At 39.1% G+C, this 27025-nt stretch overlaps 1 protein-coding gene across 11 annotated transcripts in view; it reads left to right on the top strand.

Moving 5' to 3' along the window:
* The window catches only part of RNF111 (ring finger protein 111), a 52930-nt gene that overhangs the window by 1926 nt on the left and 23979 nt on the right, over nt 1-27025 (top strand). For 8 of the 11 annotated variants that reach the window (XM_062627368.1, XM_062627343.1, XM_062627372.1 and 5 more), the window contains 2 exons: nt 18668-19563; nt 26793-26919. In XM_062627368.1, coding sequence (XP_062483352.1) covers nt 18668-19563; nt 26793-26919 — 1023 coding nt within the window. Of the gene's footprint in view, nt 1-7680; nt 7956-8007; nt 8249-11764; nt 11878-18667; nt 19564-26792; nt 26920-27025 lie in introns of those variants that run through there. The other 3 variants (XM_062627352.1, XM_062627362.1, XM_062627333.1) reach the window with 3 other exon arrangements.

Raw genomic sequence — 27025 nt, 5'->3', positions numbered from 1 at the left:
AGCTGTACACCTAACCCACCTCCCAAATAAGAAAACAGGCACAGAGCCAAAAGTGACCTTAAAATGTGTTCTTGGTCATCCTCTTGCCTCAAGGCAGGATTATTAAAACAACCTTGACTGATACTTAACCTCTTAACCTAAAGTGATCTTAAAGTCTTAAACACAGATTCACTAATTTCTCAGGCAGCTTAGTCTAGTCCTTAACTATCCTTTTTTGAATGTTTAGATTAAATCCCTTTTGCTGCAGTTTAACCTACTTGTTCAAAGTGAATATGAAGACAGACTGAGAAAGTTGAGGCTGTTCAGCCTGGAGAAGAGAAGCTGCATGGAGACCTCATAGCAGCCTTCCAGTATCTGAAGGGGGCCTACAAGGAGACTGGAGAGGGACTCTTCATCTAGGACTGTAGTGACAGGACAAGGGGTAATGAGTTTAAATTTAAACATGGGAAATTTAGATTGGATATAAGGAAGAAATTCTTTACTGTGAGGGTGGTGATGTACTGGAATTGGTTGCCCATGGGCATTGTGAATGCTCCATCCCTGGTGGTGTTCAGGGCCAGGTTAGATGAAGCCTTGGGTGGCATGGTTTAGTTTGAGGTGTCCCTGCCCATGGCAGGGGGGTTGGAACTAGATGATCTTAGGGTCCTTTCCAACCCTAACTATTCTATGATTCTATTCTATGACAGTGTTCCCTTTATTTTTGCAGCGTCCTTTTGCATAAACTAAGGTTATTACTATATTTTTGCTCAGTCTATTTTATTTTTATTAAAAGCATGGATTCTTTCCTATTTTATATCAGGATTCTGAAACAAGATGACCTTTTGTTCTTGCACCCTTCTAGCTCCTGTCCAGTCTTTCCACAGCTTCTCAAAGTTATCTTGGTGACCACACTTCTGATTATGTATCTCAGTAGGATGTATGCCTTTTTCAACCTTACAAACTTGTTGATGTATTCTGCTTGTGATCTGCTCTACCTATTGGTTTCTTTCCAGCAAGTTTATTACAGTATCTCTTTTCTGGGCAATTGCTTATTTCTTGCTAAGTGCAGAACTCTGAACTAGCATTTATAGAATTTTCTCCTCCCACCTCACCCTCTGCAGTGATTTCAGACTCTTGAGTTCTGCATATTATAGTACCTCTCAGCCTGGTCAGCTGTGGGTTTATAAGCATATCCTCATGAAGTGAAGATTTTCAGTTTATTCGTGTCTGTAGAACCATAAATGGGAATTAGATTGTTTTGATAGATTGTCAGGAACAAATGATGCTAGTTGTTTGTCACTTTTTTATTTTCCAGGTATGTACAAATACTTCGAATTTGTTCAGGAATTTTACTCAAGTTTGTTAGTTTCTGTTTGATTTTATGGTTGCGTTTTCAGGTTTTTCTTAAGAAAAATACTGTCTTTGTCATTTTGTTGTCTCTTGTTGAAAAAGTTGTAGTTGTTTCGAAAAGCTTGTTTTATACCATTAGTTTCTGGAATTTTGGTAAAGTTTGATTAGGAAATGGTAATAGACTTCTGAAGAGGAAAAATGTTTGGCCCAGATATTTATATTTAAATGACAACAAAGAAGGAGTCCACAATTGTGCTTGTGTAAATTCTTTTTTGTCCCTTACGTGTGAGACTCTTGCAAGTCATGAATGTCCTTAGATTTTGAATCTAATTTAAGGCTCTGTCATCTTGTTTTTCTCTGCATAGAAAATTATCCTGGTTTCAACGGTGCTGACCAGCCTATTGTCAGCCTCACAGTAAAATGCAGTGAAAGACCAAACACTAGCTGTTTCATCTTCTTTTATGGCATAATGCAGTTGGTATACTCTGTGCAGTTTTAACATGGTTGGGATCTGTAAAAGTGCAGTGACAGTCAATGTTTTTAAAACATAGGGAAGTAGTTCTTGCCTTTTTTCTTGTGAGGAAGCCTCCTGGCTGGAGCCTTCAGCTAGCACTGAACATCCTGTCTCAGTTTTCTCTTCTTTTGCACAGCCACGCGTTTGTCCATATCCCTTTACGAGAGATGTTGGTTTAAGGAAAGGGGAGGGCTTGAGGGTGCTGGGAGATCATCTCCAAATAAAGTACCTACAGTTAAACAGGATCCTGTCTCATCTGAGACGTATCTTTTTATCAGTGAAGCTGTATTCTGTTCTCTGTTTAACATACTAGTGGTTTAAAAACTCATGTTTTCAATGTGTGCTTTCCTTTCAACTTTAAGCTTTTGTTTGTTGGCTTCAGAAATCCAAGTTTCAAGTACAGTATTTTGGATTCTACTTTGGGTGCTGACTACGTCAAAGCTAGTTATTACAGCAATAAATGATGCAATGACTCAGTTCCTTTTGGGATCTAACCAAACCCTTCTTTAAAAAGAGTGTGACATTGGGTTGATGCTAGGTTAACTGAAAACAACAGGAAGAGTCCTTTTTACCTTTAAAGGCACTGAGTTTTGTCCCAGTTCTCACGTTACCTTGTCTGGTTACTACAATTCCAAACTTTGGTTTTAGTAATTCCTGGTATCAATCTGACTGTATTCAAACCTCTCATCAAGCTTATATGTAAAAATTATTAGCTGTTATGCTTGCTGCACTGTTTCTCTGCTTTGAAGACAAAGCAAAAATGAGTAATTTGAGACATTTTTCTATACCTGACAGACAATAGATAAATTTTAAGATTAAAAATCACTGATAATTTCATTTGCATTACTTCTGTAAAAAAAACAGCCTTTTGCACTCCAAATATGTAGTTTTCTTTTTTGATGTATTATTGATACACTGTATGATGATCAGTCAGAAGAAGAGAGAAGAAGGTTACAGAAGTGAGTTTCTGATCCCTAAGTAGCTCTTCTTGTAATTCTTCTACAGAACAGCAAGCAGAAGAACATGGATCTACTTGTAAATCAAACATGAATATTTTTCTTTTTTTTAGTACTGAAAATACATGTACATGCTAGGAATTGGCTATTGAATTTCTTGGTGTAAAATCAGATCATTAAATGCAGGATGTTTTTGTTTGTTTTAAATGTAATTGCCCTAAAATTAGCTAATGATTCATTGTTTAAATGCAGAAACATCTTTGGCCTCATTATTGTACAAGCACTGAAAGAATATAAAGGAATTTCTCATGTGATCTTTCTATTAACAGATTGATGGCATACTTGTTTTTTGATAAGAAAAAGACCCATTAAAAATATTGTCAACAAACTTGTTAGTTCTAAGCAATTACATATATCACATCTTTATAATTACATGACAATTACTTGAAATATCTCACTTGGAATATCTAACTGCTCGAGACCTTAGCAGGGATTTGCATAATTTCTGAAAGTACCGTGTTGCGAAAATGCTGTTTCGAACCTTTCACATCTCTATGAGGCTTTACCGTAAGAAATTAAATGGCTAGTGACTAGTGGGTCATTTCTGTATCTACGTTTTGCTGTAATGTAGTGGATTTTGTTCTTCCATGTATCTTTAAAATACACAGTTACCTGAGGGGTGCGTGTTATTTTCCAGAGCTTTTGAAAGCTCTTAGGTCAATCGCATTAGAAAATTTGCTGTGTTTACCACCATAAAACATATAGCACAGACAGCTGTCAAGTTTTATGTTTGATGCTGCAAATGCATTAGTCGTTTCTTGTTTCCTACTAGCAATTTTTCGTTACACAAATCATGCAACATTTTTAATCTCTTCCCTGTTTCTCTAGTCAATCGTCTGGATTGATTGGAGCTGTGGCAATTTGTGTCATCAGATTATCAATCCCATTTTTGTGATATGTTTGTGTTATTCTCACAACATACTACCATGACAGGCTTTACAGTTGATTAGTATTAGTAACTGTAAATTGACTTAACACTTACATTTAGATAAATGCTTAAGTATGGTCTATTTTAAATCTACACAACTACAGATCATGTAAATGTCAAGGATGAGCTGTTTCACTTGGACTAATATTCTGGCTGCAAGTGATTTTGAGCTACTCCAGAAGCAGTATTTGTGACGGGAGATAGATAGTCCTGTGTATAGGCAGATTTGTCAGTGTATACTGTTCCTACTGTCCTGGACACTACCAGGCTTGGAGTTAAAAGAGCTCTGATCAAAGACGTGTCTTTATGAAAGTGTGCAGCTTTCATCTTGGCCGTGTGCCCAGTGGGACTGTGTTCCAGAAGCTGGTGTGTGCATCTGGAAAAGGCTGTCCCTCACTTTCATTTGTGAGCAAGCAGACTGATACAGCAGTTCTGCATAGAGCTGTGTCCAATTATGAAGCCAAGCTGCTGAAGGTACCTCAGATAGGGGTTTGCTTTGTTTTGTCTTTTTGCCAAAAATGTAAAGTGCAGCCTCCTGGTGGCTGGCATATTTTGATCTGAGATAAGATCAAAGCTTATCTTAGATAAGATAGCTTGTTCTCTGTCTTTAGTTCTGCCAGGCCCTGGGGTGTGTGTATAAGTGGTTTTGGTTTGCTCTAGTTGGAAGTTGAAGAGTTCAGTATGAATTGATGACACCATAACCTGACAGCTATTCTGAAATTTGCATTAGTGATCTGAATGAATGAAGTTAACCTTTTGGTCTTCTGTAGCTAAGAAGTGTGAAAAGGAGAATTGGTTTTGTCGAAGGAGTCCATAAAATACTTTCAAGACAACTGTCTGTCTCTGTGAGATCCTAAAGTAATGGCAGCAGTAACTTTAATAGCTGTATCAAAGGACATAGATAGAAGTTAAACATTTAAATAAACTATTTCAAAGTAATTGTGAATAATTCTGGGCTTTGAAGTTCATTTCTCCATCAATTTTCTTTAAAAAATATGTTAATAACCAGTCAATAATTGACAAACTAATTTCTATCAAGTGTTAATTAAAGGGTGAGCTGGCCCACAGCGTACTAGATTACTGTCGTCTGGTAGCCCATAGTGGCTTTAGGGAATCATAGCTAATAAAGATCCTAGGAATTCTGCCTTTAGTTTATTTAAATTTACCCAAGGAGGAAAGTTCTATCATATGATACACAGTTAAAGCATTTGCAGATTATGTGGCCACTCTGACTGGCACTATGAGAAAATTAAGTATTTATACTTACCCTGCATTGCTTTTTATTTGTGAACTGAAATTTCTAGCCACTCTTTAGCCCCTTGTGTTTTGTTTTTGAGATGGTCTCTGTATGTCTTTTAATAGGTGAGCATAGTGACTATATTTTCTCTGCCAAGAATGACCTTTCTGTCATCTTTGGCACTCAGAATGATTATTAAGAGAGTTGGTAAATACATAACTAGTTCGTATGTGGGGTTTTTTTAATTAGTATTAGCCTCTGATCAGTTTACAGAAAATGTTCCTGTCTCATTTCTTAAGGTAATCCAGCCAGATTTCATTAGCTTCCTTGCACATATGCTATGTGCCCTTGAGTGTCCTGTTAAGATTAAAGTTCATCTTCCCGGATACATATGAAAAAAGCTGGATAAAGCAGTTGTAAGACTACATCAGAAATTATTTTATATTTTATTTATATTTTCTATTTTGTTGAATTTTTATTATTTTTATATTACATTATTTTATATATTATATATAAACGTTTTCTATTTATATACATTTTTAATATTTAGAATATTTATTTATTTTAATTTAACAAATTATATTAAAATAGCATTGAAACCTCTCCCCCCAAAAATATTTAGACTAAAATACTGTACAGACATGTTTGCTTATTAATGTCTACATCATGGTGTTGGCTGTTGGTCATTTTCTTAACTACAGAATTTATTGAAGTTCTCATCTCAGCTGAAGTTCTCATCTCAGCTGAAGTTCTCATCTCAGCTGAAGTTCTCATCTCAGCTGAAGTTCTCATCTCAGCTGAAGTTCTCAGCTGCCTTCTACCTGACAAATACCCAATATATCCCAAAACTTTTAGTCAATGTTTACGTGCACATTCTTTACATTTCACTCTACTTTTTTTAACCTTGCTCCAATTAGTCTGGTCTTCAGGGTCATTCAGTTCTTCCTATGTATTGGCTTATCTCCCCCCCCTCCCCCCAGCAGATTTTTATTATTCCAACTTTGGTTCCAGTCATTAACAAAAAATACTAAAATTCCTTACACCTTACACAGTCAAGCCATTAGTGACCTCTGTTGAAGATGATAGGACCTTCTTCCAACTGTTGCCATGTCCTTTTGAGCATTATACTGATCCCTATTCTTCCCTTTCAGTGTTTTTCCTGTGTGGCCCAATGTCATTGGCTGGATGTGGGGTACTGTATTTCCTTGATTCTACAAATAAACAACCAAAAACAAAAAAAAAACCCTATGTAGAAAAGGTAACAAGTTAATGATGGATGACCTCTATTTTTTCCTTTATTGAGAACTGAAATGTATTATTATTTCTGGAACCACAGGAAATCACCTGTGATCTTTTTTTGCCTTCGCTGTATGTGGGTCTCACTTTTTCCTGTGCTCTCACATTATACATAAAGCCGAAAAACTTGTTTATTTTTGTATAATTTATGTGGTCTAGCATATTTTGCACTTTGTTTCTGCTTTGACATTCAGCTATTCCTTTGCTTAGCAATCTTTTTTTCCTGCCCTTAGAAGTATGTCCTTTTGAAGGTATTTCTATTTGAAGTAGGTATTTGTTGAAACAGTCTTTCCTTAAACCCTTTTTTTACCTTGTTTGAGAAATAATTTCTGTTATGTCATCCACTTTTGCTTTAAGGAAATTCCATTCGGAAACTTATTCAATTAATAGTCTCAAAATGCATTTTTTTTCCCCAATGAACGCTTCTTTCATAATGATGCATGAAGGTTGGTTGGCTCCTCCAAAACAAGAACGCTTATGTACTGCTGACTGTGGTGGCAGTGCAGCCTGAGCAAGATATTTACTGGAAGATCAGGCTGCACTTTCTGTTCCGAAATCTTGGGTTTATGTATCTGTTTGTCACTGAGAGTATACAACGCTCTTCTATGCGGTGTTTTAAGCTGGTACTATTCCGAATGTGTACACTAACATTGATGAACAGTCTTCTCTAGCACAAAGATAGCATGGCCTTTGGCAGACTTGAGCAGTTACAAAGTTAATAAACATGGAGAGACTCCACAAAGCTCTGATGCTTACTGTGCTGTTAGGGAGGTGTGGGACTTGGTTGATGTGCAGAAGGCACATTATGCGCTGGAGAAGTTCCGTACAAGATCTGCTGACATTGGTAGTGTGGCAGAGTAGGCAGGCTCACCTGTTCCTAAATCAGAAAGTGCATTACTGCAGTAAATGCAAATTAGTCTCTGTTTCTAAAGACAGTAAATGCGGGTTGTCGTGCGCTTCCTAGCCGCTGTTCCTGTTGTTGGCTCCGGGGAAGGCAGTACGGTGCAGCAGGACTGCAGTCCCTGGAGCCAGACTTGGCGGTGGCCAAGGACGCGCAGTGATGTGACACAGCGAGGCAGTGCCGCGGGGCGGCATAGTGGGTATAGCCCAGCAGCGTCAGGCACCGCGGGGCGAGGGGAAGAGACACCTCTGGGTAGAGGCTGCTGCTTTCGTACGGGATCTAAAGGCGAGGCGTGGCAACAGCAGCCACTGTGACCCGCGGCCGGGCAGCGCTGCGGACGCCGGTTCCGTGCCGGGCACCTGGGGCTCGGGGGAGCCTCGCGCTGTAGTATCCCTGCTGCCCGGCAGGGAGCGCTGCTCCGGGAGCGGCGCCTATCGGAAGGAGGGGCGTGAGCCGGCGCGGCTGCGCTTTGCGGACTGCTGTAAAGCAGCGCCGAGCGTCGCGCTGCGCTGGAGAGGGAGCGGCGGTAGTCGCGGGGGCTGCGCAACAACAAAACGCCGCCCGCCGCGCGGCGTGTCAACGGGCCCGGCGGCTGCGGACCGGCCGAGCGGAGCCAGCGGCCTGAGCCGGCGTTGTTGGTTCCTGTGACTGACCGCCGGGCCGCTTCCCACACTCCGGCCCTGAGCAGGGCGCCGGCGGTACCCGCCGTTTCCCCCTCGGCCTTATCGTCTCAGGTACGGCGGGCGGCGGGGCCGCGGTGCTGCCCGCGTCCTGCGGGGCGTTATCCCGTGTCGGTTGGGCTGGCCGGCAGCGGGCGTTGGGCCCCCTGCCCTCCCGCGGAGCCGGCCGGAGGGGCGCGGGGCAGCTCGGCGAGGGGCGCTTCGCGGGGGGTGTTTCTGTGTGTTTGAGTGCCTCGCTGGCGCACAAAGCAGCGTCCTCACTGCGGGAAGCGCAGCACTCCTCGGGGCTGGCTGACTCCTTGAGAATTGGTCACAAATTCTCCTTTACGGAAATGAGTTTTATTCGTGTGCGTAATAGTGGATTTTAGAACGTCATTTGTGGTGCTTGCGAAGTTGGGATCCTGTTTCTTCCCCCATATTGAAAAAAATAAAATCATTGTCGGGTTTCTTTGCCTCATAAGGAAGCGGCGTTCATTCAGAAATGTAGGCCAGGATCCTCCGGGGGGACCCGGGTTTGTAACTCACTGCAGTGGGCAGGTGTTAAGGGTCCGTGTACTTCTTTAAGTGTCTGTGTTTTGGTGATTAGAGCTGAGCACACATTTGTGGAATTTTTGTGTTGAGTAAGCTCTTCTGTGGCTTGAAGTGGTTTTGTGGAATCAGAAGGCCTGATTGCATTAGCTGATTAAATGATACCCTTAATTCCTGGTACTCGAGTAATTCTCCTAAAGAAAATATAACCCAGGAGGTAAGGTTGTGCTGGAGCAGCTTGACTTTACTTGATTTTAATGCAATTAATTCAGAAACAAATATCTGACAAAATTAATAGAAGAACTGACTGCTCGGCATAGAGACCTAGGTAGCATTTATTATGGTGGAATATCTGTATTGTAAACTAATAGAGGAAAATGAGGTTTTCAGGTGGTGAAATAAAGGCCTTACATTGGCTTTTTTGTAACCAGTAGAAAACTCCGAAGATAAATTAATTCTAGGTATTTAGTACAAACATTTTTGAGGAAAACCAGTATTTAAAGAACTGGAATATTTTGTCACTCTTAAAAATGGAAGCTTTCTGTATTTCAGATACCTGTAGTGTTTCTATCAAAGCAGTTCACCAATTTAAAAGCTTTTAGTCATCTTTTTGTTGGCTAGAGGGACTACCTAAGGTGAAAAACCCAAACAAAAAACTGTTAGCCAAGATTATCACAAATTCAAATTTGTATTCTTGCTGATGTGCAAGCCTTGATAGGGAAAGATAGGATCTTAGTTCACTGGATGGACTTCTGGTCACCTGTCTCGTGCTCTCATCCACAGTATAAAAAGGCCTGTTGAATTCATAAGACAGAAAAGGCTATGCACGTATTTAGCATCTGACTCTAGTCAAATGAAAGTGTGTAAGGCACCAAACTTCCTGTTTTAACACTCTTGAAGTCTTGTGTGTTTAAAAGTCTGTTTGTTTTGACGATTGAAGCCTTGGCAGCTACAGCTGTGGTTACATCTAGTATTGGGAGCTTGGGGGTGAACAACAGCTCTTAGTATTCATGCATATTTCACATGTCTTTTCACAATGTGGATGGGAACATTCTGACCTTTCAGAAATGTGTCCTTTATGAAGCAGTGGCTTTTATTAAAGTGTATTAAGAGTGTATCTTAACATATCTGTGACTTGTGTTTTATCTTTAAATTAATGACTTTGTAAGCCTATGTAACCAGATCGGTTGTAACGCTCTTGTCTTTCAGTGCAGGTGGCCATGTTACAATTAGCTGACAGCTAATTGTACAGTTAATGTTACATTTAGCTGACAGCAGTTACTGCCTTTCCCCCCCTCCCCGAATGAAGAATCTTTCAGTTGTTTATATTTCCTCTAATGGTGAGGATAGTCTTTTGAAAAGATACAGGTAATAGTGCCCCCCTCCCTAGCTGATGAGCTATGGAGGCTTAGATGTCAGGCAGCTTAATAAATGGAAAAAATATGGCTCTGGGGGACGGGATGAGGAATGGGTTTAGTTCACATGTAAACAGTGGAGGTAGTACAGAGATGAATTTACCATAAGCAGATGTTGTATAAAGATTTCCAAACAGGTTTAACCATGCGCAACCTCCTTTAAGTCAGCTTTATCACCAGATCCGTAGCACTTTAGCTGTTTGCATCTCAGTGAGGTTGAGATTTAGAAGTGTGCATATTGAGTAATGTCATATACGACGCAATTACAGCATAGGAATAGGATGCTTATTCCCAGTCATAGTCCCTTAAGGTTTGTCATTGTAAATGACAGTGATCAATTGCTTCCAAATTCTACAGTGCTCTTAAACACAAAATGTATCTGCAGCCAAAGGGTTACAGGAGTGAACTTCCTGCAGGCTTAAGTTTAGATTAGTGTTCTTTTTTGTTGGCTGATGTCAGGCCTCACAGAGACCCCTAATGGAACAGAGGAGAAGGAAGAAAGAAAGGAAAACGTTTCTTTCACTAACCCAGAAATTTTGCTTATAAGATTATTTTGCTTTTTTATATGTTTTATATAGTTTATACTATTTGGACAAGTAACTACGTGTGAATTAAAATGATGTCTTCTTATTAAACTTCCTTACCAGGTGAAGGTTGGCTCACAACTTTATTAGCAAGAGACTTTGATATATTTTTTGTCAATAAAATGCCATCCTGATACTTGGCTGCTGTCAGGTAAAATGTTTGCTTTTACCCACTGCTGCTTGGCTCTACTCAGTGAAGTGTGAGGAAGTCCTGCTTCACTGTCCTTCCCTCTTAAACTGATAGATCTACTCAGTTTAGTATCTGCAATATCCCCTACTTCCTGAAGAACAGCATAAAACTGTCCTAATGGTTAATTGCATAGTTCTTGCTGGCAAGGTTTTTGTTAGCAGTTGTGTCAAAGATCCTGTCTTATTTTGCTTTATCTAGAAGTGCTTGCAGAGTGACACTGCATTAAGAACAATTACATGTACCTCAAAGGTCAGAACTGCCAGGGGGACTAAGAAATAATTTTAAACTTATTTTTGGTGGCTGTGTAGCTCAGAACTTCCTTAGCTGACTCTGGAAGCAGAGTTCCTAGTTAAGATCTTAAGCACCAATAAAAAAAGAAGTGTATTTTGTAATTTTTTTCATAAAGCTACAACTCCTTATTCCCAAGTTCATTGCAGTCATGTTTGTCTTGGGAGTTCACTGAAGCCAAAACATTCCTAATTGCCAAATCATAATGCTTATGTCTTAAAATCATGATTTACATAGTGGTAATGTAGTTAACTGAGTTTAACTGTAGGTCAGAGCAAAGAAATGTCTAGACTGAAGAATGTGCTTGTGAGCACCACATTTGTCAAATCCACCTGCTTGCATCCATTGTGCAAAGCCAAACAGATTCCCTGCCCAGGTGGGTATGTGCATGCTAATGCTTCACTGATGATTGATGCTTGAATTTCTGTGGGTGCCTTATGGTCTTGGGCTGATTCATAGTGTATTGTGGGAGAACTAAATTGCTCATAGGCCTCTGTGCAGAGTTCTCTTGGCCTGCCAACTCATGTAGCTGAGGTGCTTCCAGCTGCGCATTCTGTCTATTCCATCTGGAGCCAGGCCATAGATCCACTCGTAGGGAAGAGCTCTTCCGTTTATAGCTGTCCTGTGCTGGATTCTGTTAAAAGGTGTGAGAGGCAGGCACTTTCTGTAGTCTCTCCGTAAGAATGGAGCAGTGGTAAATCTCTGACATGAGGTAGCACGGCATTACAGAGGCTTCTGTAGGTGGCCTTGCGTTTCTGTTTCAAGGTAATTTTACTGGTCTGAATTGACTTATGCATGAGGAAACAAATCTTGAAGGACTTGGGGATTTTTTTTATTTTTAATTTTTTTTTTCTTTTACAGAGGTAAAATTAAGGAGGCTTTGCTTGTCCAAGAGGGTGGATACTATTTGTTACAATGCTTTCCAGTACAGTCACTGTGGTCTGATTTATCTTTGAGATGCCTTTACAAAGGTTAGTAAGAGTAGTGGTGAACTTGAAATAATCTTGTTTTACTTAAAAGTAGACTTTTCAACTCAGTGAGGATTCCTAGAATTGGCTGTAGGGAGTGAGTAAGGTTGTTTGCATTGCTGTGGCTGATGTAACGGTAGCACCCCTCTGTGAAGCACAGACAAACTTTTCTGTCTGGGCTGATGTCAAGGAGTGTCTTTGGGAGATCGTAGGCAGAAACCTGTCTCCAGAACATTATCATGCAGTTAGTAACTAATACTGTGCATGTTATTCTGAAATACTGTACTTTTCTGTAGGACAAAAGACAAGTATTCTGCTTGGAATTCTTGGGTAATTTTGTCATTCAAACATCTGGAGTGTGTCATCACTGTAGCTGCATTAAAGCAAACAGGAAATTCAGAGTGGTTTGCAATGGTGTTTCTCATTGTTCTGTGAGTAAAGGCATGTTTGATGCTACATAATATCAAAGCAGACATAATAGAGTTTTGGAGACCTCATAGCAGCCTTCCAGTATCTGAAGGGGGCCTATAGGGATGCTGGGGAGGGACTTTTCATTAGGGACTGTAGTGACAGGACGAGGGGTAATGGGTTAAAACTTAAACAGGGGAAGTTCAGGTTGGATATAAGGAAGAAATTCTTTCCTGTTAGGGTGGTGAGGCACTGGAATAGGTTGCCCAGGGAGGTTGTGAATGCTCCATCCCTGGCAGTGTTCAAGACCAGGTTGGACGAGGCCTTGGGTGATATGATTTAGCATAAGGTGTCCCTGCCCACAGCAGGGGGGTTGGAACTAGATGATCTTAAGGTCCTTTCCAACCCTAACGATTCTGTGATTCTATGATTGCATTCTGGTTGTTGCTGTTTTATAAAAAATCATAGATCTTTAACCATCAACTGCTTACTTTCTGGCGAAGATTAAAAGACACATATATAGTATGCTAAAATTTAGTAGTTAAAATGGGCTTTAAAAAAAAAGCACTGTTTGTCTCATAATGTGGTAAAAATGAAGAACAACAAAAAATGAAGAACAATGCAATAGGGTTTCAAAGGCTGCACTTGTTTTGCCAGTAAGTGGAACTGAATTTGGATATCTGGGTACTTGCTACTTACTCTGCATTGTACCGGTTGTCTCTGCTTGATAGAAATTAAATGAGTAGGGCATGACTGCCCATTTAGACTAACAAGGGGGTTTCTTTTTGTGAACTGTTCTGCCACTTATTTTTAATGGAAAAAGGGCATGATAGGGCTGAGATTTGATCTTCATGGGATTGTGTTGAGGGTGCCGCTTCTCAAATGGCTCTAAGTCCTCTGTCAACATCCATTGCATCAGGGTTATGCATGAATCAGTCTTGTTTGGCACTCTGCCCTTGAGAAAGGGAAGTAGTAGTACTTGGGTTATCATACTTTTACTGAAGGTCTTGTACTAATATTATAAGCTTTTTTCCATTATCCTGTTTCTTGGTGTCTTGATTTACCTGATGAAACAGCCTTGCTGAAAGAAAAAAAAAATGCATCTTTTTAATGAGAGTAAAGAAATGATTGTTCCAAAATACAGCTTATGCAATACTTTCATTCACTGGTCCATTCTTTGAGCTCTTGATAGCTGTGTTTGCCAGTTAAAAAAAAAAAGTACTGTGGTAGGAATAGGATACACAACATAAAATTTCTCTGCAGAACCCAACAGTGAGATTTTCTCATTAAGATAACAGTACCAGTATTAGCTTGTTAGAGTAAAAATAACATTAGAAGTAAAATCTGAGAAAGGCTACATATTAGGGAAGGGAATTAATTTTAAAAGTTAATCATGAGTTCAGTGAACATATGCAAAGTAAAACTTAAGACTGAATAAAGGAAGTACAGATGCAGCTGATAGAAGCTTCCTTTCTGAGACAGTCTTAAATACTCTCTTGCCTGGTAGCATTTTGTATGTGGGCAGTTGGGTTGGGTATGTAAGTGGTCTATTGTCTTATGTAAGCAGAACTGCAGTGTTCTCTCTGAGGTTATCATGACTGTGCGTTCCAGAAGCTCTTGGTAGTCTTGAGAGCTGTCATGTTGGGAAGCAGTTTTGTCTATGCTGGCTTCTAGGCTCAGCCCTACCAGATACCAGAAATGCCTGTAAGTGGGTTTATGGTCTGAGTGGTGGAGGGTGCATCAAACAAAGGGAGGTTACTGTGTTTGTAATGAGAGAGAAGCAGGAGAACAGATGGGGAAAATTGAGAAATAGACTGCTTTGTAAATGAAGCCTTTTTGTTCACTGCTTTTCCTCAAGTTGGCTAGAAGTCTGGTTATTTGCTGAACAAACTGCTTGGCTAGCTGTGTTTAGGTGTGTATTTTGCACCAACAGGACAAAGACCAGTAATTTGGGGTTATGTAAGAAGCATGTTGTTGAGAGGCATCTTCTGCAAAGTGGTTGGCTGGTCATGTGTCAAATCACTGTGTACATACTGTAGCCAAGAGAATTGATCATGGTGCTTTCTGACGCCTAAAAAGGAGGTTATTTCTTGCTGGTGAAGGTAGTTGACCATATTTTAAAATGTAACTGAAAATACATTTTTGAGGTAATGATATACTAGGTTACATGTACTCATCAAACAAGTTTACAGCAAATGGTTCATGGTGTAATGAACCATTTCACTTACAGAGTTTCAGTGCTATCTTACTTTTTGAATGCTAGTAATGGTATTCATTCTTAATGACAAAATGCTTTGCTCCTTCTTGTAACTCATGTACTTTTGTATGTGATCATAAACTTGTCTGCTGTAAAGATCTCAAACTTTGAGCTAGTTTTTACTTAGGAATTTCAAAGAGTTCCTCTGTTTGCATAAATTTTATTGCACTGCTGTATGTCTTGGCATGATTAATATCAAAGGTATTTAATTTGTGACATGAATGAATAAAAGTCATGTATGCTTCATGATTCTGAGCAGTTACACAGTTTAGAGGGGCAGTTAGAATATCTATCTCTAGTTTTCAGGTAGCTGTCTTGACAGCTCTTCATTGAGACCTATTGGCTTAGAAGAAGATACTACCCAATTTTTCCTCTTGAAGTCCTTATTCTGTAGGTTAATAGGCAAAATGTTTTGAGTAGGAAGGAGGAATACTAATGCTTATTGAGCTTTCTGCATCTTGCTGCTTTTTGGAAAATTTGAGCTCTAATTAGGGACATTACATAGGAACTTCTAAATGTTTAACAGCAGATGATCTCATTCTAATGAGTCTTAATTATTTGCATAATATTTTTGTAGTCCCTCTTAAAGTTTGTCTTCTGTATAAAAAGCATTGGACTTATATGTAGTGTGGGTCTTAACGCCTAACCACTGAAAATACAGTGGGTTGGAATCCAGCTAAATGTAAGCTCATCTTCGAGCTTCTGTCTGTTTTGGTCAAATCTTTTGTTCAAAGCTTTGTCGTATCATTTCCAAATAGTGAAGGAATGAATTATTTGCCATTGTTGATTGGTACCCTTCACTTCAAAAAATGTACTTGCATGTAAGTTGTGTGATTTGTAATTGGAAGCCAGCAGCTCTCTGGTGAGTTAGCAGTTCTTCAGGCTCTGTATTGGTTAACAAAACTGAAGAGTTCTTGATTACTCAGTTCAGTTACTGCAGACTTTTTACATGGTTGTAACAGTGCAGATACACAAAACATTTGAGTTAACTGGCTGTTATATCTAGGCTGCCTGTTGGAATAAAACTAAGCTAGTAAATAGTGTTTCAAGTGCACTAGTTTTCACTGTGTGGTGGTTTAGGAGTTTTGTCATCTTACAGTAGTCTGATGTTTCTCAAAATGTTAATTTTTTGCCTTTTTTTTTTTTGCTGTAACTTAAATATCTGTATTTTAGCACAGCTGCCTCTGTGCTAAAGTAAACAGCATTTATACAAAGATAATCCCATTCAGAATGCAGAATTTACATACTGAAGTTTTCCACACCAGAGTTTAACAATAGAAGGGGGTGTGTGAGTGAGCACTCCAGTGGGTTGAGTCCTTTGTTAATGAGCCCCTGATTGTGCTCACTTAATGAGAAAATGGTCAGATTTTTCTTACTTTAAAAAACTTCAGAATTAAATAAAATTGGCCCCTTAATTTATCATGTTAGAAAGATAGGAAACTGTCCCAAACCCCCACTCCCCAAGCCGAAAGATTTTGTGGATTTTCTAAAACTTGAGATGGAATATGGTGTTACTGCAGGAGGGGCTGGCTTGCTCTTGGACTGTGGAATAGATTGCGTACACTGAGTGTTGCATTTCTGTAGAACAGTGGCGTGTAAATAACAGAACAAAAATACTGCCTTAAGGTGACCTTGTGAGGATGAGGAAAAGGCTGTGTACTTCTTGTTCTCTGTGTGCTTATGACACACAAAGAACAAGCAGTGCTTGTTAGAAATTGTATAAAATGGAAGTCTTGAACTTAATTTTACCAGAGAAAGATGGTGTGTGTGTCTGAGGCTAAGTACATGCCCAGAGAGGAGCACGGGAGAGCTGGTATTTTTCTCCAGAGCTGTCAGGAGCAGAGAAGGATAGGTAGAATTTCACAGCTTTAATGGAGGCTTCTTTGTTTACTGTGTAGATGTCTTACGCTCTTAAGTTTAATCCATTTTTTTTCCCAATTTTACAACTGCTTTTATGCAGTCCTAGAGAAGTGGGTATTCTTATATAGTGCATTCCACTAAAACTGATTGCAATGAAATATGTATGTCCAGAATGCCAGTCTTCTGTTTAACACTTGAAAAGAAGAAATATTTCCTACTTTGAAGTGAAAGAACCTGTTCTGTTGTTGGACTAATTTGCCAAAAGAGGAGGTTTAGTCCAACATGGATGTGGTTAGCTTTTGACTTGCTGATGTAAAACATCTGCTGTAATTCCAGTAGAAACCAGCGCCACTTTCTCAGTTACCATGGGGTATAGGCTTCGCATTTAACAGTAATTGCTACAAATGTTTTGTAGGATTTCTAGTGACAACATTCAAAGGGATCTTTTCAGCAGAGGTTCTAGGATCCACAAGACTCTTGGATCTCCAGAAAGATCCAGTGAATTTATGCTTCTTTACATGTTAGTATTGCAGCCTATGTGCCTTTTGCTAAATTCTAGTTCCCAATTGCATCAGTTGAAGAACTGAATTAGTTGCTTATGGCTGAGAACACAGGCTCTCTGAGAGAATGCATCAGTTTATAACTGTTACAAAGTGAGGTAAGTCATTCTTCAAGGTCTGTTAGGCACAACTAGCTCACAGCTGCTCCTAAAAGCACCAGTTTGTGAGACAATATAAGAAATGCTGATTTGACTCTGAGTATTCTCAATCTTGTATTGGTTCATTCTGTGACAAAATAAAGAACTTGAAATATTGGCACCAGATAGAATAGTATGTTAGCATTTTGAAGAGTTTAGAGGTACAGGCAGGAGATTATGGACCTGAGTACGCAATGCTACTTAACTTGCCGTAGATCTTGCTGTTGCTACCTTAGACTTTTTTATGGCTTCATGCATATTCCAGCTGTGTTGCATAAAGATCCTCATTTCCACATTAGGTATACTTGGGTATATTTTTCTTGAGCAGCCTTCTGGTGGTTCAGCACAACCTGCTGTAAGCCAGGTGTAGCTGTTTGAATGCTTGCATGATGAATTGGATTGGTGTCTGATCTGGCTGGGAAACTGATCTTTCAGGTGGGTCAGCTGTACATTCTGGTTCAGTGCATAAACATCTCTTTTAGAACAGCATAGGAGGTGTTCCTTCAAACAAGTGGTGAGGGAGGGAGGAAAGAGGGAACACGTGACTGCTTAAGTAGTACAAGTGTCAAATGTGTGCTATAACCTTACTCATCTGAGGCCCAAAATGTGATATTAGTTACAGTAAAGAGTACTTCAGTGGTTTATCACAGTGGGAACCAAATTCTTTTGTTGTTTCCTTTGGGGACTTTAAACAGAAGGCAGAGATGCCAGATGAAGCAGATTGAAGGTGAATATCTTACAGAGCTTACTGTTGCCTGTGTGTCTCAATAGTCTGCCAGTACAAAAGTTTTTCTTTGAAACAATCTTTGAGGTTAATGCTGCACTGTTGTATGTTGACGGCCTAGTATTTTGACAGGGAGGGAAGTTTGCCTGCTACCAACTATTGAGGGAACATGTGGTATGCTCAGTTTCTGTTGTAGGATAGAGTTAAAATTACATGGACTGAAAATAGCTCTGTACATGGCACTATTCTTGTGTGATTATTATTTTTTTTTAAAGAAAATCTAGGTAATAGATTTCTATTACTTTACCTTAAAAATAACAGGGTTCAAAATCTCTCCTGTTCTGTTCCTTTTTATGTCAGAAAAGAACCATGAATTCTAAGTAGCTGATTTTTGTAGCTCAGTTGTCACCATACTGTACCATGTGTTGTGTTCCAGGTATTTACTATCCATATACATGCAGCAATAGAGGGAGATGTAGGCCCTATTTAAGCATGCAGTTTAGTTCATGGTTGTTTAGCTGAAAGTTATGTAACTTTATAAGTGGCAGCCTGTAAAATGGACATCGTCCATACGTTTTGCAGTCAGGATACATTTTCTCTGTGAAAATTACGATGTTTTCAATGGCTATAAGAACTTGCCTTCAATGCAAGTTATGAGAGTTCTGTTTTACTTCAAAATTACATTGTCAAGCAGTAATCTTAATATTATGAAACATTCGTACTTCAGTTACTGCTGTTTCGCTTTTCCCAACAATGGGCTGGTCTTAGCAATGAATGTCTTTTAGTTCAATTTTGCTATCAAAATCTGATGCTTGTTTTCTTGATGCATATCTGTTTTTATTTCTAGGCCTTTCTTTAAACTTTCCATGTCTAAATGGACTCCTGAATGTAACATACTTTATACTCTAAAAGCGGATATGAAGAGTGAAGTTCCTTCTGATGCACCAAAGAGACAGGAGAGTCTGAAGGGGATCCTCTTGAACCCTGAGCCTACTGTGGCAGCCAAAAGCTTCCCTGCAGAAGTTGAGATGATTGCTAGTAAAGTAGGGAATGAGTTCTCTCACTTATGTGGCAATTCTCAAAAGCAAAAGGACATGAATGGCAACCGTACAGACCAAGACAAAAGTGTTGTGGTGCGAAAAAAACGCAAGAGCCAGCAGGCTGGTCCTTCATATACTCAAAATTGTCCTGAGAAGGAAAACCAGAAAATCATAGGATTAAGACAACATCTAGAAACACAGAGTGAAGACAATGATTCTTCTTTTAGTGACTGTATCTCTTCACCTTCATCTAGCCTACATTTTGGAGACTCTGACACAGTAACATCTGATGAAGAAAAAGATGCTCCTGTGAGACACCCTCAGGCAGTGTTGAATACTACGAGTAGAACTCACAGTGCAAGGTCACAAAAGTGGCCTCGAACTGAGGCAGACTCTGTACCTGAGCTATTAATGAAAAGGCCATGTTTCCACAGCAGTTCCTTAAGAAGACTTCCGTATAGGAAGAGATTTGTGAAAACAAGTTCATCACAGAGGACACAGAACCAAAAAGAGCGAATTTTAATGCAGAGGAAAAAGCGAGAAGTGTTAGCTCGAAGAAAGTACGCTTTACTGCCCAGCTCTAGCAGTTCCAGTGAAAATGACATTACTAGTGATTCTTCTTCCAGTTCATCTACTGAAGGGGAGGAAGACTTATTTGTGTCGCCTGGTGAAAACCACCAGAACAGTACAGCTGTTCCTTCAGGTAAAGCTCAATTCCTGAGGTACTTCTGATTAATGAGCGTTCCTCATGTACAATATGCTTTGTTTGTGAGTGCTTTGGAGCAGTTGTTCTTGTGTGTTTACAGAAGTTCTACTACAAATAGACTTACTGCAAGTAATCTGAACATAAATTCTTGATGGGAAAAGAAATATTGAGAACTTCCAGTAAAATTACAACAAAGCTAGAATCTTTAATAGGTAAAGTTAATGATTTCTCAACACTGTACTGGAAGGTTGCTGAACCTGATCAGTCACATGCTGTGGAGTTGTTCCTTATTTTTTTTTTTTAGCTGTTGAGTTGTATTAAAAATCTTAGCTGCAATAGCTTTGTTAACTGACTGTGGGGATGACAATTCTCTCTGGTTTCAGAATGTAGAGATATCTGCTAAAACCTAATTAATTGCACTTGACAAAGAAACTGGGGGGAGGTGGGCGGAGTTGGTCATTGTGATAAGTACCTGAAATAGGATTCAGTTGAAGGTAGTAGCTTTAGTATTGTTGTAGAAAATTCTAAGCTCTGAAGTTGTGAAAAGTATTGAATATATACCAAATGTTTTACCTCAATAAATTCGATGCAGTAATCTTGCAGTTGACTTACACAGATGTTTCTCTAGTATGTCTTGACACAGTATATGAGGGCATACTTGAATGTTTGGAGTGGGTTTTTTGGGGGGGGGGGGGTGTTTGGGTTTTTTGATTGGATTTTTTTTTTGGGAGGGTGTGGGAATATGTTGTTTAATTGTTGGTTTGGGTTTGGGGTTTTCTTTTTTCCCCATCTACCAATTTGCTTGGACCTTTATAATCTTAAATTTGCCAAGTAAAAGGTGGTCCCAAGACTGGGACCCACAGTATTCACAGTGTTGTAGCTGTGCCTTCTGTTTATCATTTCAGCTTTTTAGAGAGCAGGTGCGTAGAACACAGCATAGTGTTAACCTGCACAGCCATGGGTTTTGCCCTATGATATATGTCTTTTAGAAAGTGAAACCATATCTCAGACTGTGCTGATCATTCAACTGAGAAAAAATAACATACAAGGACAGGGCTCTTCTTTTGTTTCGGGGTGATTATTGTTGCTGCTGTTGTTAAAGCAAACAAACCAAACACACACACAGGCTGCATAAATAATTCTGAAACGGAAGAATGATTGCGGAGCCTTAATTATCTTTGTGCATATTTGTGGGGAGAGAAATGTCATTTTTTTTAAGCCTAAAAAGTTATACTTGGCATGCATGTTCAAGCATATTGAAGATATGACTTGTAAATAATTAAGGTGTGGGGGTATGCATGCATTCATATTAAAAGACAATGTGGGAAACTACATTTCTGTTCCCAAGTTAATAGTTTATTCTCATTTTTGGAGGGGATGGAGTTTCATGTAACTGAGAGATGATGCAGAACCATTAACACAGTGCAGCATGCGATGATGGCACTGGTATATATAGATGAGAAAATGTAGGTTATGGCTTCTTAGGTGACCATCTATTTCTAACCATGATAAATGTATTTAAAGAGAGAATTGTCAAATCATTTATTTGAGCTATTAAAAACTACTACCTGTGCTAACACAGATTCAGTTAATACAGTTTCTGTGCTTTTATTTCCCTTGATGTATTTCTGTTAGGCCTTTTTCCAAAGGCATTTCAAAAGATTCTTTTTGGAGAGAGATCTCTGTAAAAAAATTGTGTAATAATCAGTAAATATTCAGGCTGTTAAGGTAACTTCTGCTAATTCAGGGCTATTTTGAGGGTAGGAAGACTGAAACTTGCACTTTGCTTCATGTAGTTATGTGAAAAAGTGTATTGTCCAATGACTTAAAAAATTATTAGCGCTGCAGCAGTTATTTTAGATTAAAACACTGACATCAGTTGTAACTGCAGTAAGGTACATCTTAATGCATATTATGCTGTCTGTACTTCAGGACTAACACTTGCAGTGAGCTGAGAAGTAATTTTGGCTTAGAGTATGTGAATGCTGTATTGTTTCTTTTTCCAGTGGAAATATTATTGATGGGAAGGTTTTGAGCATTTTATTTACATTGCAGATAAAACAGGAAGTTGAGCAGACTTCCTATATAAGAGTGTTCTATTTTTAGTAAAAATGGAAGTGTGATTAACGCTTTCTGTAGCCTTCTGCTGTTACATAAAGCATTTCTAGTTACTGAGTTAATTGGGACAGAAATGGGGCCAGCTGGAAAAATAGCTATGCAACTTATCTGTATACTGAGCAAGCAGGATGGTGCTTGTATAGCAGGAAAGGGTTGTATTGCTAGTAATGCTACACTAGCCTGGTAATGTTAGGGAAGAATTTTTTGCTCTAGATTGGCATGTGAAGGTTACATATGCATCTGCTGAAGTCCCAGAATATACTGAAGGACAAAGAACTTCTGCTAAATGTATAAGGCCAACAGCATATATGTAAAGGTACTAGAGGACAGACTAAAGAAAGGAGGAAAATAATCAGAAAAGAAAATGCAAGGAGATACGGTAATAACTGATTTTTTTTAATAAGGAGGCATCAAAGAGATGTGATTAGTCTTGTAGCCCACTTAACAGCAGTTTGTATTAAGGATGTGTCACAAAATATTTCTTTGCATGTTGAGGATTACCTGAAGTTACAGGGCATTTAAAGAATTAGTGTATTCTGTGCTGGATGTTTCTTTCTGATTACTGCAAGAAATGGCAGTAATAGATTTTTCTAACTGAGTGTTTAGTGGGTTAGTTCTTGTAGTTATTAACTTAGCAATCTTTGGAAAATTAGATATGTGGATGGGGATTTTTGGCATTTTTTTTTTTGTTTCGTGGTGTTTTTTTTTGTGGTTTGGTGTGGGGTTTTGGGGTTTGTTTGGTTTTTGTTGTTGGTGAAGGTGGTGGGGTTTTTTATGTTTTTTGTTTGTGGGGTTTTTTGTTGGCTTTTTTTTTCCAACAAATTCTTTTAGAAAACCTTTACCAAAAAAACCCCAAACAACCTATATAGGCTTTTTCCTCCTTTTCTATCAGGAAAGGTCTAACTCTGCTTTGGGTGTGGGAGAGTATTGAACAAGTACAAAATCCAGACACCTGGGAATTAGATTGTTTTACCAACTGTTTGCCATAACAGGCAGCTGTCATTAAATCTGGGATGACCAGATGAACCTCACTGAGGAGAAGGAGAGTTGAGGGCATGAGGACAGTGTAAGAGCAGTCATGCAGTTTAACAATACAGTTACAGTTGAAGGTGCAGGTGCTTTCAGGGGTATGCTAGTGTGAATGTTTAGCAGTTGCTTTTAATAGGACTGCTGGTTGTACAGTTAAAATGAGTGCAAACAGCAGCAGTTTTGCTGTGAAATGCAGATTTTGATTTTAGGTAGCTCAGAAACTTTTCTCTGGTACTTGGAGGACCTGTATATGCACCTATAGAGAGAATCCTCTTTGACTTTCCTTGTCAAATGTGGCAAAATTTCAACTTTTCATGTAACTGGATCTCTGTAATAATGTATATTTTCTGATATGGTTGAACAGGTATTTGGTTTTCAGCTTGGATTTAAAGGGCTGTGGGTGCCATTTGGAGACATCCAGTCAGTGGAGTGAAATCTAGCCAAAGTTAAAATTGGAAGAAGGTTTTAGCTTCACATAATCTTGATTTGGCAGTGAAGCTGAAGCCCAGGAAATGTTAAAGTGTTGATGTAAAAAAACCTGGTAGAATTTTGCATTGTCATGAATTGTTCACCTAATAGCACTTTAAATCCCTTCAGGGTCTGACATGTTACTTTGATATTTTTTAGCAGCTAGTGATAGACAGGCTTTTCCTCTACTTTCAGAGTATAGAGCTGTTGAGAAGCTGCTCCAGTTTTTGTTCAGAGCTGCTTAGAAAGATAAGACTGAGTTTATTCAGTATCATCCTCTTGGTTCCTCAAATGTATATGTTGTCTGTCTCCCAGACATGTTGAATGTAGACATCCAATGTTTTAAAAGCCAGAGGCTGGTGAAAATATTAAACATATACCACCACTTCATGTTGAGATTATTTTAACAGTTTTGAGATAAACATGTATCAAGTAGAAATGGGTTGCCTGTTAGTAGAGTTTATTATTTTTCAGTTATTTAATCCCTCCTAAAACTACAGCATATTCACTCCTTTTCTCACGGTGACAGATGCAGCTCATAATTCAGAGTTTTTGTCACAACAGCATTAGTGGACAAGGAAGTGAATACAGATCCTTTTTATCATGCCTTTTCATAGAGAGGGCTTGAGGAAGAACTGGAAAGAGGTGAGGAAAGAAGCACCTGGCTTTGTGACAGTTGACATTAACCACTGTTGCTATATCTAGCTACTGTGAATTGGAGCTTTAAATAGCTACTGTAATAGAAGTTAGCGTGGAATTCACTTCAGCACTTCCCTGTAGCTGATGCAGCTTTCTGTGGTGTAAGGATGCTACTTCCAGAATTGGCTTGCTGTAGTATTGCTGATAGAACTAAGATTTATGTGCTTGGTTAAGAACAGTCAGTAGAGTGTGGGATTAGCCTGTATTATCATGGCTCACAGTCGGACAATTCTGTTTACTGTCTTTTCCACCAGGGTGCAGACTCCCAAGTAATTTGTATGGTTTTGAAATTTTCTCACGTTATGGACTGCTGCTATTGGAAAGTGCATTCCAAATAAGTCTCAGGTACAGAAAAACTGTCATCTTCTAGTAAGTGTGACCCAACGCCAAGGGGACCAGCAGGTTTTTTGGTAGGGATCCTTGTAAGAGTGGTGATGGCTCTAAATCAAAGTGACAATTAAAGATTTATTTTCTTAGCAGGATATTACGATTAGTATAGCACAGAATTTATTATTAGAATGGAACAACATTTCTGCAAGCAGAACCAATATAGTACAGTCTATAGCTTAATACAAAGTTTATAACACAACTTAAAATTTCTAATCACCTGGACCATCTGCAGATCAGGTAAAATTTTGATATGTGTTTTGCTGCATCGATGTAACAATCATAATTAGACTCAAAAATTGTATAGAAGAGTGAGTCGGTCCTCAGAGGAAGCAGCCAGTGGTGGAGGTATCACTGGCCACTGGGGGTCACAGTTCTCACTGTCCAGCAGCAGTTCTGGTCCATGTTCCCACTTAAGATTTGTAACTGGTGATTTTATAAGCAGTGCTCTGTGTGCTGTTAAGCTTTCCTGCTCTGTGACAGGGTGATCAACAACACCTGGTTGGCCGGGTGCCTGAGACCTTCAAGGACCGCAAGGAGGGGAGTAATAGTCCTGGAGCCCAGGAATCCTGAGGCTGTTAGGGAGGGGAAGAAGAAATATGTTTGGGTTGTCTGCTTGTTTCACAGGACCTTCAGAGCCTGAGAATGAGGGGGAACAGAATGAGTACGTGACCTGCTCGGTCACAGAGAATGGCTGCGTGCATCAGAATGGCGTTAGCTATGCTAACTGTATTACCAGGGTTTGGGAGCAGGGCATACTGCTTATACCTAATTCAAGAAGTTGGAAAGTTGAAGAAATTAGTACTTGTTAACACTAATAGGGTATTTATTTGTAAAATGTTATCCATTTCAAGCTGAATTACTATGAGGTACAAAGTACCAGCAAGTTAAATAACACATTAGACACACTTACTGACAGCTGTCCATGAGCAATGAATGGACAAGGAAGTGCTCTCTGACATCTGTAACACTGTTGTGGGTGCTGGGTGGTGTGAGAGCTTTCACTTAAAGATTGTAGCCTGGACTTTCTACTCTGACTGCATAATTTTGCTTCCTGCAGCTGGCAGAGAGGCTGTAGACCTCAGCAGGCCCTTGCTTGATCTGGTGAAAACTTGTAACTCTAAGCTATTTCTGTCACTGGGATGTGACTGCTTATTTTAAATCTCTTCTGTTTTCACTTGTGGCTTGGTCAGTCTGTCTCATGTGAAATTGTGTATTGTAAAATGCCTTCACTGTCTTACATGTAGTGTTTAACTAGTTTAAATATTACATTTTGGCCTCTCTGTGTTTTAAATTTTAGCATGTGGCTGTATGTGTTAAACACTAATATTTTCAATCTTTCCCCAAATGTTCAAGTTCTGAGAATTAATTTTGTCACATATAACTTCCAATAATGAGAATTTGGTGAGTACCTGTATCTGGAAGCATTGCTTCAGGCACCAGTCTCTCTGGGATAAGTATGACCAGAAACAGATAAAGGCCATTGGAAAACAAGGAGTACAACTTGTTTTTTTCAACACACAAAAATGTTGATGGAGGGGGAAAGAGAAGAAGAAATAATCTGCCTTGCCTTGCCATGGGGTAGAGCAGCTGAGAACATTCAGTCCATACAGGATCTAAGCATTCACTTGAATGAGAGCAAATGCTTTGAAGTGCTTAGCTTAGAAATAGCAAACTGCCATTTGAAATTTTGCAGATTTCTTCAAGAAATCTAGCTCATTTACTTAGTTAGTTCTTTTGGCCCTGTGGTGTTCCTATATTGAATAATCCATAGCTCAATTTAAGTATTCTAGGTAGCTCAAATTTGTCACTGTCAGTGTTACATCTGTAGAGAAGTGTTTCCATGCATCTGAGTAATGGGCTGGAACTGTAGTTATTCTTCCTGAAGTGAAACTTGTTTCCTATCGAAACTCATTTCTAAATTGGTATTTGTGGGGTATCGGTGGTTGTTTTTTTACCATAGGTAGTTTCATTTTAACTTCCTCTAATATATGATTGGGAATGCCATTGAAAGTGTAAAGACGTTTATAGATTTGTGGGGTTCATTTTGTTGTAAAAATAAATTAACACATATTAGTTGGTGCATAATATTTTCTCCTGTTGCCACTGTTTAGCCTTGAGACTTTAATATCTACAAAAAACATTAAAAAAACCTATTAATGGTAACAAACCACAACTGCTTTGCTAGTTTGAAAGCTTGGGGTTTTTTTATATTAAGTGACTGAATTTTGTTGTGTTAAATCTAGTAAAATTCACTGTGGTTGTTCCAATACATGGTAGAATGTCAGCTTGTATATCCACTCCCTCCAATCTTCTGCCTCTGTTTATTTTACTCCAACATTTCCAGCAGAATTGATACCTTTAATAACTAGGTCGTGTAGTTGACAATTATACTTACAGTTTTGACATACCCAGTGAAATTTACCTACATGCATTTAAAGTCTAGTAAAAAAACAGTCTCTTATAATGACAGCTTCTGAGATAGATGAAATATACAAACTTCCTTCTTCCTTTTTCCTCATCAGGAAGTATTGATGAAGATGTTGTGGTGATTGAAGCATCCTCCACTCCCCAGGTTACTGCTAATGAAGAAATAAATGTTACCTCAACTGATAGTGAAGTGGAGATTGTCACAGTTGGTGAAAGCTACAGGTGAGATTTGCATCTATTTGAATTAATGCAGTTTTTCTTGACTCCCAAGTTCGTCACAAGGCTCTGTGTCATTAAAAGCGCCTAAAGCAGTGTCATAGAAATTCTA

The sequence above is a fragment of the Pezoporus occidentalis genome, unplaced genomic scaffold (genome assembly GCF_034315485.1).
Source record: "Pezoporus occidentalis ecotype Australia unplaced genomic scaffold, CSIRO_AGI_Poc_V1 ctg11, whole genome shotgun sequence".
Taxonomy (NCBI): Eukaryota; Metazoa; Chordata; class Aves; order Psittaciformes; family Psittacidae; genus Pezoporus; species Pezoporus occidentalis.
The sequence above is the reverse complement of the archived record's forward strand: the minus strand, read 5'-3'. Positions and strand labels throughout refer to the sequence as shown.